The sequence below is a fragment of the Nyctibius grandis genome, chromosome 3, assembly GCF_013368605.1.
Source record: "Nyctibius grandis isolate bNycGra1 chromosome 3, bNycGra1.pri, whole genome shotgun sequence".
Lineage (NCBI taxonomy): Eukaryota > Metazoa > Chordata > Aves > Nyctibiiformes > Nyctibiidae > Nyctibius > Nyctibius grandis.
Window position 1 is genome coordinate 37,660,206 of NC_090660.1, and position 17,214 is coordinate 37,677,419.

At 43.4% G+C, this 17,214-nt stretch overlaps 1 protein-coding gene across 2 annotated transcripts in view; it reads right to left on the reverse strand.

The window, feature by feature from the left end:
• Positions 1 to 13,047, reverse strand: part of TMEM245 (transmembrane protein 245) — a 95,032-nt gene extending 81,985 nt beyond the window's left edge. For both annotated transcript variants that reach the window (XM_068396434.1, XM_068396433.1), the window contains exons 1-2: positions 12,415 to 13,047; positions 1,161 to 1,278 (exon numbers count right to left, since the gene is read on the reverse strand). In XM_068396434.1, coding sequence (XP_068252535.1) covers positions 1,161 to 1,278; positions 12,415 to 13,047 — 751 coding nt within the window. The remainder of the gene's footprint in view (positions 1 to 1,160; positions 1,279 to 12,414) is intronic.
• Between the last annotated feature and the right edge of the window lie 4,167 nt (positions 13,048 to 17,214).

The following is a 17,214-nucleotide window of genomic DNA, read 5'->3' on the forward strand; positions in this document are numbered from 1 at the left end:
ACCAAGAAAGGCACCATATCAACCAAGAATAATCTGGGAAGAAACTAAGAAGAGTCATAAAAGCAAACAGGCTTTCTACATTCACGGAAAGGAAGAATAGAAAAAACAGGTGAACAAGCTTCTCAATGAATAAACCAGGTTGTGACTGTTCCTAACTTCAGTGACTTTAAACTATGCTGACATAGTGAACAATTTTTAAAACAACATGCAAAACTACATGAAAATACACACAGAATAAAAACATTTTAGATACCAGAGGCACGCACATCAAGTTCCCCCCAAAAAATCTTTCTTTATGTTAGATCTCCATAGAGTGGCATCAAGCAGTGCCTTCTTGGGTTTTGGCTTTTCAGCTAGTACTTCCAGCAAATACAAGACTGTCAAAATGTAAGCAAATGCAAAGCCATTATGTGTAGCCTAAAGCCTCAGGAAAGTGTCTCCACACGGTCAGAACAACCCTTGAAACCTGCTGCTAAAGCAAAGTAAATCATGAATTACACTGTGAAACCTTCCATCATGAATCTTCTATTATTTGCATGATACTTCCACTATAAACTCTGATATGGTAATATAATCTGATAATTTTTATACTAAATATGTAAAATAAATTTAATACTAATAGATTACTATAAACTTATGTTTGTATTAACAGATTATATAGATCACTGGCAAATTTGATATTGTTGCTATCATATTGACATGCTCATTGACTACTGATAGTAGTAACAGAAGCAAAAAAAAAATTTTATGAAATGCATTTTACAGCTTCAGCCTTGGTTAATGGCAAGCTCTCAAGAAAATAATCATATCAAAAATCACCACAAATGAAACTCTAAATCCACCCACCTGTGACCCCAGCCCTTCCCCACCGTCATGGAGTCAGCACCAGGTCTGGGAGCCAAATAAGGGAAAACCATGGGCAGTACAAACTGGGCAGGAGTGGAAGACACGTGTTGCTCAGCATCTTGATGCCTTCCCATTCCCTCCTCCAACGCCCCCGGCTGGCCACATGCAGCCAGAATTACTGAGCAGAGAAAACAGCCTGCATCTCAGCTAAGACTCCACTATAAAGATTTAGCAGAAGAGCAAGTGACTAGCTTTGTTTGCAAGACAACAGAATCCCAGCAGGCACATTAGAATAATAACTTCTTGTTACTCACCTAAGTGAAAGAGCAGCATAATCCAGACAGGGACAGAGATTGCTTTTAAGTAACGTTCAGTGCTTATATTCCACTTGAATGAAACCACCAGCAGGTAACCAACTACCAACGTCCATATCTTTAAGAAAAAGATACACACAGGTATGTATATATACACGAGTTCAATGGAGCTATATTTTGATGTGTGTGTATACACCTCCCCCCCCCCCCCCCCCCCCCCCCCCCCGCCATATCGAGAGAAATGAAGTCAGGTTGTAATTCTTTAAGAAGCCTACGTTTCAGAACTGCCCATTAATTACAGGAGGTTTTGCTCCATTTAAGAGAAATGCAAAGTTTGTGCGAAGTGTAAGGACGGGCTAGACATGCCTTTGGTCTGCCTTCAGTATGGTTCTAACGTGAGGGGGGTACACACGCTTTTCTGGACACAAACCCTGAAGGAAGATGTTTTTGCAGCTGAGACCAAGCAATTACTCTGGACCTACTATTGAAAAGTGAGAACCTAAATGAAACAGGGAGCCAGAGCCAGCAGAGCATCACTCCTGCCAGCACAGAGCAGCTTGCCAGCCCCTGTGTTCCAGTCCAAAGAGACAAAGAAGCTTTGAAGCCAAAGAGAGCCATTAGGAAGCACAACAAAAACTGCTGTTCCTCAGCAGTGTTGGTCCACAAAACAGCCATGCCTTTAAATGACTTGTGACACGTAATTTTATCAGATATTTAACTAAAAACACTAAAGAGACAGGAAAATGTCCGTGACAATGTAGTAAGAGGCAGATGTGGTCATTTTGGTTTTGCTGCTTCTACCTGCCTTCTACAACTCTGCTCATCAGATAAATCACAATACAGAATTCTAAGTAAGAATCTTGAGATGAAGAATTTGAGCTTGAAAATGCTGAAAAGAAGAAAGCAGAGAACAGAAGAGGCAACAGGAGGTAAAAAGCTGCTATGCAGAAGACGTGAAATAAGAGAGGTTTGAAAACCTGTACAAATAAAAACTCAGTGTTGCATTCTTAAAAAAAAAAATAAGAAGTAAAAAAAATAATTAAAAAAATACATTCCTGGCCCAAATTCAACAAACACTCCCATCCATAACCACTTAAATTCACACTTATAAATCTCATAAATCCCAATGAAGTTTAAACAGAACTCCTATTAACAGCCTTGGCTGAATCAAACATCGCTGTAAGAAGAAAGAATGCACTGGCAGAGACACAGAACAAGCAACTAGACAGAACACACCGAAAGAGCTTTCACCTTTCTACTCTGCGCTATATGACTCACGTCCAACAGGCAACAGTCCCTGTGAAAAGCAGGTTCATGTGCCTACTCCCATGTACCTAACTGGTGTAGATGAAATCTTAACTGCACTGAATTCAGCAGACAGTCAGTGATGGGCCCTGTTAGCTTCAGAGGGAACGCTCATACACACAAGGTGATTTTAAATCGCTTAAAAAACCATGAAGAAATGTATACCCTTTTCATACTAAGCTTTCTCATCAAAGCTCATCAGTCCAACTTTTCACTGCTATCTATTTCTAGTTTTGCATCAATAGAGCTGCGTCATGCTTATGGCCAAACATGGACTCAAGACAAATGTCTAAAACTAACACACCCCTGAGCCATGAAGACTAAAGTCATAAACAAACAAAAAATTTTGATCTGAAACACACAGCAGCACTCCTTTAACAGTATAGGTTCGTAACATAAGTGCACTCACAAGGCACATTACAGCACAACTGCAATTGCAAGATATAACTCAGTGTGAAGATGCTACTCCACTCAGCCACACAGCATCTTTGTATGCTAAATATTCCAGCATCAAGGCAATTTTTCTCATTAGCTTTTAAATGTAACGATAAATTACAAATAGGAGACTCAGTAAGTTCAATAAATTAAATTCTGATTAAAAACATGCCAAAAGTAGAAGGCTAACAGAGCACAAGCCTTTGTTTAACAGCCAACAAAGCAAAACATGTTGCACTGCTTTTAGCCATGCGTGTAGCTGAAATAAAAGCTAGCATTTCAGGATTTAGGATTCAGTATTTTTTTTGTGTTCTAAGTTATAATAACACATCAATTCTCAGTTGTAAAAGCTTAAGAAATGACCCAAGTAAAAGTATTTCTTGTTTCTATTCAATAGAGAGAAATAGCTTATTTTAAAATTAACAAGTCATCTTGTTTCAGAGATCAAACAATAACAATCCTGAAGCCCTGAAAAGAAGAACTGTGTAGTCAATTGACTGGTGCAAGAGGTTTAATTTCATTGACACCACGGAGCAATCAGATATTTATCAGTTAACATTATGGCCAAGAACTTCCCTACGCTGCAAGAACTACACTGCAAGGGAACTAGGGTAGGCTACTTCTCTAACTTACTTGGGTAGCCTCTTCCAACAATTCATAGCTGAAAGCAACTCACAAAGCAAATTAACTTAAATTGACATGGACCAGGATTTCATCCCATACTAACTTGGCAACAGCCTACTTTCCGCCCCCCCCCCGCTTAAGCCTTTAAATGCATGTTATACAACCTTTCCCACTGTTTTTCTGAATGGTCTCCAAAGGTTTTGGCTACAAAAGCATGAGAGTATTAATAGTCTCTTTACTATTACTTGTCCATCTCAACAACTGATACCATGGAAATTAAGAATAAAAGATACTGTCTACTTCCATTAAAATCAAGCTACCGTAATTATTGCACTGGAACTAGAATGGATACAAATTCCATGCTGAACCAAAATGCCTACAAATTTGATTTCTAAGAGTATACAGCTAACCAGGTAACTAATACACACACTTCAGATACTGCAGAATGCATTAGCTACCATAAACTATTTATTGATCAAGCTGAAGCCAGTTGCAGATGCTTAACTTTCACCATGTACTCTGAGATTTTAAATGCCTCTTCAATCATAATTAATATTCACAGACGTGCACAACTCCCATTTATCAGAATTTTAGGATGGTTTAATCCTGTAAGCTTTCCTCCTTCTTCCTTCCCTCAATTATTGTCATTGTCTGAACAGACAGCAAAAACCTCATTTCTCACATCTCCTTTGCACTTTGTAGCACCCCTCGCAAATTGAACAAAATGTTGTTTTGCCTTTAGACATAAAAAGTAAAACTGCCTGCTTCCCTGAATAAATAGCTGTAAGATGGCAGGGCAACTTCTTGGACTCCAGCATCCACTTTTGGGTTTCAGCAGTAAATTTAAAAGGCCAGATTTAGAGATGTCTAGGCGAGTCTGAAGGTTTTCAGTTCTCTTTAAACTGCCAACTGGAGGCAAAATCACACCACAGAAAGACATAGCTTTTATGTTAAGCTCAAGCATCTGCTTCAGTGTTTTGATTTTTCTTTTAAATTTCAGAGTTGGAAAGTCTAGGATTTATCAGGATGATCATATCACCAATTCCAGTTGAAGTTGAGAGAATCTGAAAATCTGAGACACTCTTTTGGCTTTGGCATCACTTCTCAATGAGAACAAACTCTTACTACTCAACTCCTGACAACATTTACGTTGATTTATATTGAAGAGTAAAATTCTTTATTTACACAGTTCACTCCCTTTTCTCCTATCAGCAAGTTAATCTCTAAGGCAGAGGTTTTACAGATGAGCTCATGCAATAGCTCACTGCTACGGAAAGCAGCAGTTCATTCTCTCCCACTGCCAGCCAGGCAGTCCCACCTCTTCTGCACACCAGCTTCAACGTTCATCCAACCAGCTCAAGCTCCCTCAGCTGATAAAAATCTTATACAGAAAAAAACCCAAGAGTTTATAGTCTAATCCAGTTACAGCTAAACAGGTTCACAGAGGTAAGACAGGCACCAACAACAGGGCAACTGAAGCATGTGTCAGGAGTGGGATAAGCAGGTACAGCTCCTCACGAGTAGCAAAACTGTCGGAACGACTCAGCCTTCCTTGAAACACTGCCTCAACAACTCGACATCCAGCAGCGAACACGTTTCCTACCTGCTTCATGTGAATGATCCCATGGTAAACGTAACAGTGAAGACTGAGTAGAATAAGCAAGTTACTTCTTTTGATATATGCCCTGTCAGCCTTCCAAAAGTTTGCAGTTTTTAACAGGGTAGGACCTACCAAACGGCATGTTTCAACTCTTTCATTTTCTAGTTGTAGCTCTACTCTCTCCCTTTGCCATTTCAAAGTGGTGTTTTTTTCCAGGCTGCTCTCTTCCACTTGGAAATCACACGGCAAAGTTTGTTAGGGTTTGTTTTGTTGTGGGTTTTTTGTTGTTTGTTTGGGGTTTTTTTGAGCTATTTAAAGCTGTTTGATGAAACTACGAATCCAATTCAAACAGCTTCCTATTTTCCAGTTTATTTCAGGGTTATGACCAAAAATAAGTCCTAATTATCTCACCACTTCCCTTTAACATTTAAAAATAAATTTTTCATTTGGAAATAAGGATTTTCATTAGTTTTTCTTAAAATAAGAAATCCTTAAAAACATTGACCAAACATTCACATGGCACTTTTGCAAATTTTTAAAACAGGGCTGCACTGAATGAAGCTGGCTGAAGTGACCTTATGACCACAGTTCATTATTTCTACCTCTTCCTCCTCAGTGGCAATGCAGGCTGGTGAAGGAAAATGAACCTGCCACAAAAGCCCCGCAGAATAGTGTTGGACTTGAAAAATGAAGCAACACAAGGCATTAAATGCATCGCTAAAAGTCAAACTGTGTTTGCTGTTATGAACATCACAGTGTTTTCTCTATCTGTCTGTTCATTTGAAATGGTTTTCTAAACAATAAAAAGGACAACACGGAGGCAGGTGAGGAATTATGAAAATGTCATTTTGATTCCAGTTTGCAGAATCAAAATTAATTCCACGTGGCTTTACTGTATACTCCACAGTACGCAAGAGGAAATATCCCACAACGTGCAGAGTTTGGCAGAATGAAGAAAGTATAACTGCCTTTCATTTAGCACGGAGACAGTCTTTGTCGAACAGATACAAAATCAAAAAAACCCAAAACCAACTAATTGCATGTGTAATACTATAACCCACCTCAGAGCAAACTCAGCCACCCCTTCCCTTCACTAAGGAAGCCGTCATTTACCCAAGCAAATAAACTACATCCTGTCTTTTTTTCCTAAGTGAACACAAGTGAGCACAAACCTGACAGACTGCGTTACTCCTAGTCCTGAACCCAAAGGACCAGAACAGCGTACCAGTTCTGTTTCTTCTGGAATCCCCTACTGTGACATGTATCCATGTAGATATGTTTGGCATTAACACACACAGACTGCTAAATCACATGAAACAGAAGCCTGGTGTTTGGCAAGACCACCCCTTTCGAAGGGACAGAAGTATGAACTTATAACTAGAATCCTGGGGCAGAGGGTAACTGACCATCAAAATCATCACTGCCACACACGGATTAAAAGCGTTTTCAATGTGTCCCGCAACATTTCCTACGCTGTAAATTTAAGGAAATCCATTAAATCTAAGCTATCCAGAAGACTAGAGCTGTGGATGCTAAAAATGCTTCACCTTTAGTTCACTTTTCCTGTCTTAATACAAAAGTTATTTATGAGAAATTCCATTAACAAAAATGCTATTCAGAAATCCAACTTTTCAAGATTCACTTGTGAAAAGAGGTTTTTCAGAGCACATCATATCTCTCCCTACCAACAGAGTACCACTCCTCTGACATGCTTCAAGATGACACTTTCACAAGAGATGGCTCCTCAACATACGCAGCTTCTTCACCTTCTTGCTTTATTATACAGAGCACAGTTAAAATTTTGCTGGACAGTTCATAACAATCATTCCTTTCAGAAGTGGTAGGAAAAGAAATATCATTGTGTTCAAATAATACATATAAATACCAAAAACTAACTAACATTATGTATATTCATTAGGCTCAAGGGTAGCACCAGCTTACTGCCTGGGGCTGCAGTTCATGCATATAAATCTAAACAAGCTCCTAAGCCTTTACAAGAAAGGTACCTCACAGCAGGTTCTCCCAAAACTGAGGGTGGGTGTGCAAGGGAAAAAGAAAGGTGGAAAAGAAAACACTATCAACATCTCAGACTTTCCCTGCCCCTACCCATCATGTTTTTAAATAGGCCACATGTGGTCTCTACACAGTTGATCTCTACCAAGTTGTGAAAACAAACCAAAAACTGTGGTTTTGGCAAGATGTGTTTACAGTCAGTACCTGGCTATATGATTTATAAGCCATGCTACCAAATAATGAAAGGACTATTATAAACAGCAGAAAGAATACTTAAGGGCTTTTTCAGGTGGGTTTTTTTTATGCTTGGCAAGTTTTAGAAACCTTCAAGCCTGCTCTAAGAGAAAAGGGAAGAAAAAAAAGAAAGGGAAGAAAAATAGAAAGGAAAAAATAGCTGAAACATTCAAAAAATAGAAATTATACGCACCTCAAAAAACAGAACTGTGTTTTTCTCATTTATAGTTATTCCCATATTATAGGCAAACTTAACCCTTTCCTTTGCTAGAAGAGAAATTGCCCCATCAGTTGAACTTGACAAAATGTAGATGCTTTTTCGCCTCCACAGCTGATATTCAATAGCACTGTGGAAGCCAAGCATCTTGGAGCCTGGGACCCAAAACATTTGCTAAGAAGCACATTTGAGAATTTCAGTCTGCAAGGGTTACTTTAGGGACTGCTGACATCTAGTGCCAACACAAATGCCAGTTTCCCTGGTGAATGTCTTTGATAGCTTCCCTGACAGGGAGCAGACAGTCAACCGCCCAAAACAAGACACCACCCACTTTGACAATATTCCAATGCAGTGGTCATGGCAAAGGGTGTTTCCAGATTTGCCCAGCACTGTGGTGAGGAAAGGATTGATTAAGTCCTCTAACGGCATGCTAACCACTAGAACAAAGTGACCTGTACCTAGTACAGTCAGAGATACAAAACCACACTGACATGCACACATATGAGTACACAGTTCTGACCCTTACCAAGGAAGAAAGACTGGGCATGGGAGAAAGACTGACAGCCCTGTAACCAAGTTCACTCCAGAGTATTCTGCCAACTGTATCAGATTTAATTTACTAAGATGAACTTCAGAGTCAACGTAGAGCAGCTGTACAATTCATTTAATCTGCTGGGATCTACAAACTAACCATTTTCTAAATAAACATGGGCATGTGAACCCTATTGAAAAAAAAAGAAGAAAATACAACCAATAGTTGGCATTTCCTGTATGTTACTGTAAGCGTAAAATGTCAGGCTAAAGTAGTCTGAACTCTCGCCGCAAAGCTGAAGAATTTCCCGTACCTTAGATGACAGTGCTGGATACAAGCGTACTTCCTACAAAACCAGGACAAGGCAGTCCGAGATTTGTCTTCAGAAGGTATGCTAACTGCAAGAGTAACCACACTGAAACTGCCACAGCCTACAAACGTGTAAGGGTATATTCAGTCCCCTGTGGGACAAACTCCTCTCCTTTTCAAGAATAAAGGATACAGAAAAACATTCCCCTTCCCTATTATATGTAACTGAAGTTGATGTAGAGTGCACATCCTCTACATAAAACTTCTGCAAATAACCCATAGAGAAGGCTAGAGTCAGAGCAAGGAACTCATCTGGAATTTATAACCAGCTCCTAGCTTTAAGGCCCAGCAGCCTCCTACAGTTCTTGAGCAAGCTGCTTCAAAGACGATGCAGGAACTGTAAAGCACGAAGGGAAAGAAAAGGAGACAGTGGGAACAAGATGCTTGCAGACTAGCCTAAGATCCTGGAATTGTTCTTCAAATGCAGTGTTTTGCAATCACCTATCAAACGGTCCTATCATGGAGGTATCTAGGATTCCTAATTCCTAAATTGCAGGTGTGACTTAAGAACCACAGACAGGAGTATGGCCATTTCCACATCCTCACTCATCAACACCATGAATGGCCTTCCCAGATTCAGGGACAACAGTAAAAGACAGCTCTGTGACATACTGGTGCCAAAATACAGTTTACTATGTCATTATCACATGCAGCTGCTGCATTTGGAGAACATTTTTTTCTGGAAGTGAATTCCTGTCTCTGTATCATGGCCTAGTAGATACCATAAAAATACCTTTAGTTAGAGAACATCAAATTGGTATCCCAAAACCCCATAATTGTTCTCAGTTAAATTCCAATGATAGGCACCCTCTCACTTCTCTAGTACAGCAGAGGGAATCAGAACGGGAGAAGAAAATCGTGCACGTTCTTCCTTTCTGTAAGCAGCAGCACCACCCAGGTTGGTCACAGCCCCAAATAAGAGGAAATACACTGGACACCTTTGCAGCCCAAGGCAGACTCGTTGGTGGGTGCAGCACAGACGCTCATAGCTCACAAGATGAAAATTACCATGAACAAATGTACTATGCCAGTCAGATACTGGTCTCACACTTAAAACAAGCCGTGCTTGCTCGTCTCTTTTATGCTTTTAATCAATTATTTATGTACCATATTCTTGGCAAGAAAGTATTGCTTGCTGTCTAAGGGGGAAATTTACTTATGTTAATTAAGCTATTTCATATCAAAATATTTCAAAACACAGAAATCTAGATTGGCTTAGTGGGCTGCTAAAAGAAACAGTGCAACAAATGAAATTACCATTACTTTTGCTTATCACATAGAGTATCTACAAGCAAAACCAGTTGTCACCTCCATGCAAGATAACATACAGAATGAACCATGGAGGATTCAGATCCCAGAGAACAGTACAATGGAGCAAACTGACTCGTAATATCCAAAATTCCTGTGCAGCTGACAAGCAGGCTGTACTCATGCAAACAGAGTCCTGCAATATAACATGTCAATTGAACAGCTTTAAAATGCTTAACTGAAGTTACAAGCAGATACTATTAACTGATCCAGCTTGAGACTCCTCAGCAGCATGGATAAAACTAAGTTATCCTGCTACAGCTCTGAGATAATACAAATCAAGTAACAGCAAAATTTAAAAAAAAATTGAGTAAGAAAGCACTGTCAAGTGTATCGATGATGCCAGGCTGAGTTGAAGTTCTCATTAAAGGGAAGCCCACAGCTTCCTTATCCTATAGGCCCCAGAAAGAGACACAGACAGCTTGCTTAGAAAGCTACTGCAAGTGGTTTGCTTAAGAAAGTCCATGGTCAGTTATTTTCATATGAACCCAAAATCCTGCCAAGGAACTCAAGTCAGAAGAGTTCTGGGAACTTACTATCTTTCGCCCAGCTAAAATCTTAGAGCACTTCAATAAGCACAGATGTCGTATCAGAAACACCGGCACGAAACAGAAGTGTCAGACACTGCCAAACAAAATTGCATTGAGCACGCACAGACACCCAGCGGTGCATTGCAACCATAGCTGCAAGGTTCAACCAGTGCCACTTCCTTTAGTACCCTTATACTCACCCAGTTCAAGTACAGCTTAATTAACCAAGTTTGAATAAAGGACTGGACTTAGCCAACCCGGTTAGTGCAGCAATATCACTGATTTGTTAAAAATAAAACGTGTCGGCCAATGCAAAGGAAAGCCTTAAGCTCATCAAGTAAATAGTGTGGCAACTAATCAAAACTTCCCATCAGTACCAAGCCATGCTCAGATTCTTCCATCGCTCAGCTGAAGGTAAAGATGGTTGTATCTTGCTTTTTTATAAAAGTAGAGAGCATGTCTCTGTCTACCTACTCAGTCTTAATTATACTTCTGAAAGGACAAAACAGACCAGAAGCACATCTCCCCTGACCTCTTCCAGCATATGACAACGCTTCAGAACAAAGCCTAGAAAATTTCTTCTTCCAGTGTTTGCCTTCAAGAGACAAAACACATTCTCCAGTCCATCCTACTTACACTAGAAATAGCTCAAAATACCCTTTGTCAGTACATTCAAGAGAACTATTACTTTGTTGTTTATGGTATACACCTTCAAAGTTGTATTTGAGATACTAGCATGCACTGGCTCCACCAAAGGAATACAACTAGTATTCAAAGAACATGTGTAATTCAAAATCAGAAGCCTGGACAAGCTTGTTAGAGTATTTCTTTTCTCGACAGTTTCTCTCTTGCCCACATAAGATCCATTTTAGATAGTTCTTCAGTTTTATCTCCACATATATCCCCGTTAAACCAACTGTATGTCATTTTCCACCCAAGGGGGGGTGGGGTGGGGTGGTGTTTGTTTAAAAAACTAGAGCAGCTTAAAAAAAAAAATAGTCTTTGACATTAAGCAACCTGAGCACGCCAATCATACACCCATAGTTAATAAAAGTACAACTTACTGATTTTCTGTGCTTTCACATACCCATTTACTTCAGATATGTAGCATTTTTTTGCATTTTCAATTACAACTAACAAAGTCAAAATGAGTTGTGCCAGAGGTTTTAACTAGTCAACAGTTGTTGAAGACAACACAGGGAAAAGTAGTCTCTTAGAATCTTTATCACCATAAGTAGAATTTGTAAGTTAAATAAACAGATTTTCGTTTCAACGTTCAAATTGAGTTTGCACGTTTGATACGGTGCAAAACGGTATCAAGAAGCAAAAAAAAAAAAAAACCGTACACTGAGAAACGAGCCCTAAGATGCCTCCGCCCCGCCAAGTCACTCGCGGAGCTGAGCTGCTATCTCACAACACTTAACGCACATCTCGCAGCTCAACGAGAGCCGATGTTTGCCCCAAGATCTCACTTGAATTACCTTTGACTTAACAGCATCTCCAAACTGCGGCATGAATGAACTACGAAATACCGACAGAGAAAACGTACCTGCTCCTGCTGCACCCACCTGACCACACAGAGCACCTCTCCGTGCCGTGGGTTATCACTCGGGAGCTTTTTTTAAAGCTATTTTACATAAAGTTTTCACAGCGAAGGATAGGTTTGCCCGACACCGCCGCGATGCTGTGGCAGCCGGTGGTTCGCCCCGGGCATCCCCGGCGCTGCTGCGCCCCCCGAGCAGTGCCCGGCGCCCCCCCCCCCCCCCGCCACGCCCCAAGTCACACCCACGTGCTGCGAGGGGAGTTTCTGCGTCTTTTTGCGTAAAAAATAAAATAAAATAAAAGTTCCGGCGACTTCCAACAGGCGCCTTACGATTTTAAACCTTGGCGTCCGCAAACCCACCCCGCCGCCGCGCAACAAGTGTGATGGCGGCCGGCGCCGCAAGCGCCCCCCAGCGCAGCCCAAGGGCCACCGCCCGGCAGCGGGAGCGCGGCGGCCCCCGGCAGGGCGAAACTGGCGCCCGCCTTCCCCCCCCGGGGAGCTCGGCCACCTCCGAAGGCCCTTCCCGCCCGAGGCGGGCACTCACCCACTGGCTGCTGAAGTAGTCCAGCCCCTGGCAGATAAGGCGGGCGGCTTGGGCCAGCAGCATCTGCACGCCCAGGGAGCTGCCCAGGCAGTAGAGCCCGTAGAGGAGCGGCCCCCCGGCGCCCAGGAGCAGCAGGAGCCGCCGCCGCCGTAGCACCTGCTCGCCCAGCGCCTCCACCCCGTAATTGGCGAAGCAGATGGGGAGGAGGAGGGCGGCCAGCAGGACGGGCGTGCGGGAGCGGTGCAGGCGGCAGAGCCAGCGGCGGCCCAGCGCCGTCAGGGAGCTCTTGAAGGGGTGCAGGAAGGTGCCGCAGAGCACAGCCCAGAGCAGCGGCCGCAGGAAGGCCTCCAGGATGAAGTAGACCAGGACGGCGGCGCCGCAGCACAGCCCCGCGAACAGCAGCGCCCCGGTGTTGTAGAAGGCCTGCTTGATCGGCTTCTCCAGCCGCGGCAGCGACATCCCCGCCGCCCCGCCCGGACCGCCCAGCGGCAGCCGCGGCATGGCCGCCGCCGCCGCCGCGCCCTCCACCCCGGCGGCACCCGCGCTGGGGGAACCGCCCGGCCGCCGGTTCTGCGCCGGCGAGCCCGGAGGGGCCGCGGCCGGGGCCTTCGGGGGCTCTCCGCTGTCAGCCATGGCGCCCGCCCCCTCCCGCGTAGCGCCGGGCACGGCCGCGGCTCCGGCCGCCGCTGCCGCCACAGGCGAGGGCGCGGAGAGGCGGCCGGGGCTGCCGGGGACTGTAGTGCCGCCGCGCCGCTTCGGGCACGGGCGTGCGCCCAGCCCGGCGGGGAAGGGGAGTTGCCGGCGGGGAAGGGTGCTGGGAAATGTAGTTCTGCTCCGGGAGAGCCAGCAGCAGCGCTTCCCCCCGCGGAAGGGCCTGCCGGACTGTCCCGGGGGGTCCTTTATCCCCTCCCGCCCGCTTCGGTTACCGCCGAGCGCGGGCCGAGACCTCCCAGCGCCTTGGTTACTTCTGCTGAAGGCGACTGCCGAGGGCTGGAGGTTGGAAGAACCTAGCAGCTCGCTTTACATCCTCATCCCCATCCCAGCAAGCACAGCCCCGTCACAGCCCTGCTAAATGCTCTCCCGCCCTTAATGCTGCTTTAATCCCTGGAAGATGAAAATATTTGGAAATTTGCAATGTCATTGCAAGGTGGAGAGCAAGACTGGTTTGACCAGCTGGAGAATTTTGTCTTGTCTGAACCTGCTCTGGCATCAAATTATTTAACAAGGAAGCATCTGCGCTTTTACTGGGAACTGGGCACACAGAAAAAGTAGTTGTTCTGTCTGGTTTTTTAGACCTGACATTTGTGACATTACGTTGCATCGAATGTTTTTTGCAAATAATCTAGGGAGGAGCTAATTTCCTGCATCTGGCATACACCAGATTTCCATGTCCATGCAGGAGGGTGACAGCTAATGTTTTACAGGTGGTCTGAATGCCTCTATAATAAATATGCTTGGTCTGAGCAAGTTTTGTGAGGGCTGGAATCCATGACATTTGAACTAGCTCAATGCTGGCACTGTGCTACTCAAACAGTTTTCCTTTCACAGCTTAACACAACCCTCCAGCAGGTACTAAAGCTATTGTTAACGCTATCATAAAACCCCCCGAGGCATCTTCCTCTTTCTTCTGAATGAGAAGTGCAGTATATCCTTTACAACATATTACAGAGGTTGTATACCTCTGAACATGTGAAAAGTGCAAAGATATGGGAATTTGATTTTTTTTTTCCTTTTTTTTTGCCCTTTTTTTAGGATTTACAGGTAAGTTTAACATTAACATTCACGGTAGATTTGTGTCCACCAGGACTTTGGTGGAATGTTTCTTGCATGATGCAGTTGTCTAAATGCTGAAATTCCCTTGAGCCCAGTTGTTTTTAACTTGTAAAATGGGACTACAACCATTCATAGCCCAGCTGTTAAGGACAGAGCAATATAAAGACAACACACTACAGCTGAGACCTATCCCCATCACTGTCCCAAGGAGGAAAGGCAGAGGTTTTTCCACAAGCTCCCTGTAACCATGTTGCATCCTGCAGCTGCAGGTAGGCCTGGGCCCAGCCAGTTTCCTAGAGCTTTTGCATTTCAGTCCTGACTCCTCCATGCTGCAAAGCCTTTCCTGCCAGTTACACACACATTCATGCTTGTAAAGATACCTCTTGGCTCCTGCAGCTCTTTTGTTTTACATTGCTGAAGAGATCACCTGTAGGTTTGACAAAGTGCTTTAATTTCATGCAAGGACCTACAAGTACCTTGTTTGATCCTGATGGTGATGAGGCATTACAAGCATTTGTCCATCTGAGAAGCTTTTATTGCACTTTAAAATGCTACTGTCACTCACTGCTCTTTGATCAGACAGATCTGCCTCCTGGCAGGGTGTTGAAACAGGTAACAAGCACACGTTGCTACCTGAACCTTCTCTCTTCAGTTCCTGCAGAGCAGAGGAAGCATGCCAAAAAGAGACTCTAATGGCTCATTATAATACATTTATTGCATTAAAGTTCAATTAGCAAGTGTCAATTAAGATTTACACAGGGGGGAGCTGAGAGTACAAATCCTCTGTTAGATAAACAGAGATGCCAGCAAATCAGATCTTCAGAGGCACATCCTTATTCCTTTGATTTTTCTTAACAGACTCAGGCAGTCATGTTCTTCAGGAATAGAAATTAGTGTCACCTCTTTGACTTGAGTGAAGCTATAAATATGGACTTACATAAGCTGAGGATTTGTTCCCAACTGTAGAAAACCTTTCCTTTCCGATTCTGTGTTTCACTATTCATTACAAACAACTAAATATATCAGAAATATATTTTTTAAAAAACCAACACAACAAACCCACAATGCAATACAATAACGATTTCTAACTCATATATTACCACAACACGAACACTTAACATGGACATGACCATTAACATCAGAAAACAATCTTTGAGATGACAGCTGAGGGAGGAGGTGTGATCTTCACAAGACACGCCTCAAGCTCTGAAAACTTGATTCCACAACAGATTTCAAACAGTGACTGCAGCCTTAACAGCTGTTTTTCTTCAAGATTTGAAACGGTATGTGATTTTAGATTAGATGCCAATTTAGGTATAAATTACACTGATATATTGTGGTTTAGGCATTTTTATGGCCATAGGTAAGTAGTTCACCTCAGGGTCCTATACTACCAGAAATTCTCCAACAGTCCCTTTGGATATACTTTTGCTGTTAGTAATTCTTCAAGGGTGAAGATGGCAGCAAAGGACTGCTTTTGTGTCAACGTAGGGAACATGTATGTGCCTAAAAGTACACGTGGTTAAACATTGATAGTCTTCGATGCTCTCTTACGTAGAGGGAAATATAAAATGAGGAATTAACTAGCTTGTAACCTCTGTCTGCTGCTGCACTAGCACCCATGATTTTGTGCACTGAACTGAAGATTTTTGAATCCCCTTCAAGAGATCCCAGTCACCCATAGTTCTTATTCATTCGATGTGCAGTCACCACAGTCCAATGTTACAAGCTGTCTTACACATGATACCAAACTACTGGGTACTGGGAGGGCCATGAAGCAGAGGAGACAGACAACGCTGGCAACACCAAGTTAATCATGATTTATACCCGAAATAACCATATGAATCTATGAAATAACTCAGTAACAAAGCCACAAGGTGTCAGCACTGGCCTGCGTATTTAGAAAATAAGTCTGGGCCTGCTTGAGGGCAGTTGTTTGTTTTAACCTGTTTCTGAACATTCGTGAACATTCAGTTGAGGTCAATCTCACTCCATTAATTCACCTCAGTTTAATGAAAAAGTAATATCCTCTTCAGATGAATGAAAAATACTCAACATAAACTACTATAGTTTCAATAATAGCACTACCAAAGAAAAAAAATATATCATAGAATCATAGAATGGTTTGGGTTGGAAGGGACCTTAAAGATCATCTAGTTCCAACCCCCCTGCCATGGGCAGGGACACCTTCCCACTAGACCAGGTTGCTCAAAGCCCTATCCGACCTGGCCTTGAACACTGCCAGGGAGGGGGCATCCACAGCTTCTCTGGGCAACCTGTTCCAATGTCTCACCACCCTCACAGGAAAGAATTTCTTCCTAATATCTAATCTAAATCTACCCTCTTTCAGTTTAAAACCATTACCCCTTGCTCTATCACTATATGCCCCTGCAAAAAGTCCCTCTCCATCTTTCCTGTAGACCCCCTTCAGGTACTGGAAGGCTGCGAGAAGGTCTGCCCAGAACCTTCTCTTCTCCAGGCTGAACAAGCCCAACTCTCTCAGCAGGTCTTCATAGGAGAGGTGCTCCAGCCCTCTGATCATCTTTGTGGCCCTCCTCTGGACTTGCTCCAACAGCTCCATGTCCTTCTTATGTTGGGGGCCCCAGAGCTGAACACAGTACTCCAGGTGGGGTCTCACGAGGGCAGAGCAGAGGGGCAGAATCACCTCCCTCGACCTGCTGGCCACACTGCTTTTGATGCAGCCCAGGATACAATTGGCCTTCTGGGCTGCAAGCACACATTGCTGGCTCATGTTGAGCTTCTCATCAACCATCACCCCCAAGTCCTTCTCCTCAGGGCTGCTCTCAATCCATTCTCCACCCAGCCTGTATTTGTGCTTGGGATTGCCCCGATCCACATGCAGAACCTTGCACGTGGCCTTATTGAACTTCAGGCAGTTCGCACAGGCCCAGCTCTCAAGCCTGTCAAGGTCCCTCTGGATGGCATCCCTTCCCTCCAGCGTGTCGACCGCACCACACAGCTTGGTGTCATTGGCAAACTTGCTGAGGGCGCACTCAATCCCACTGT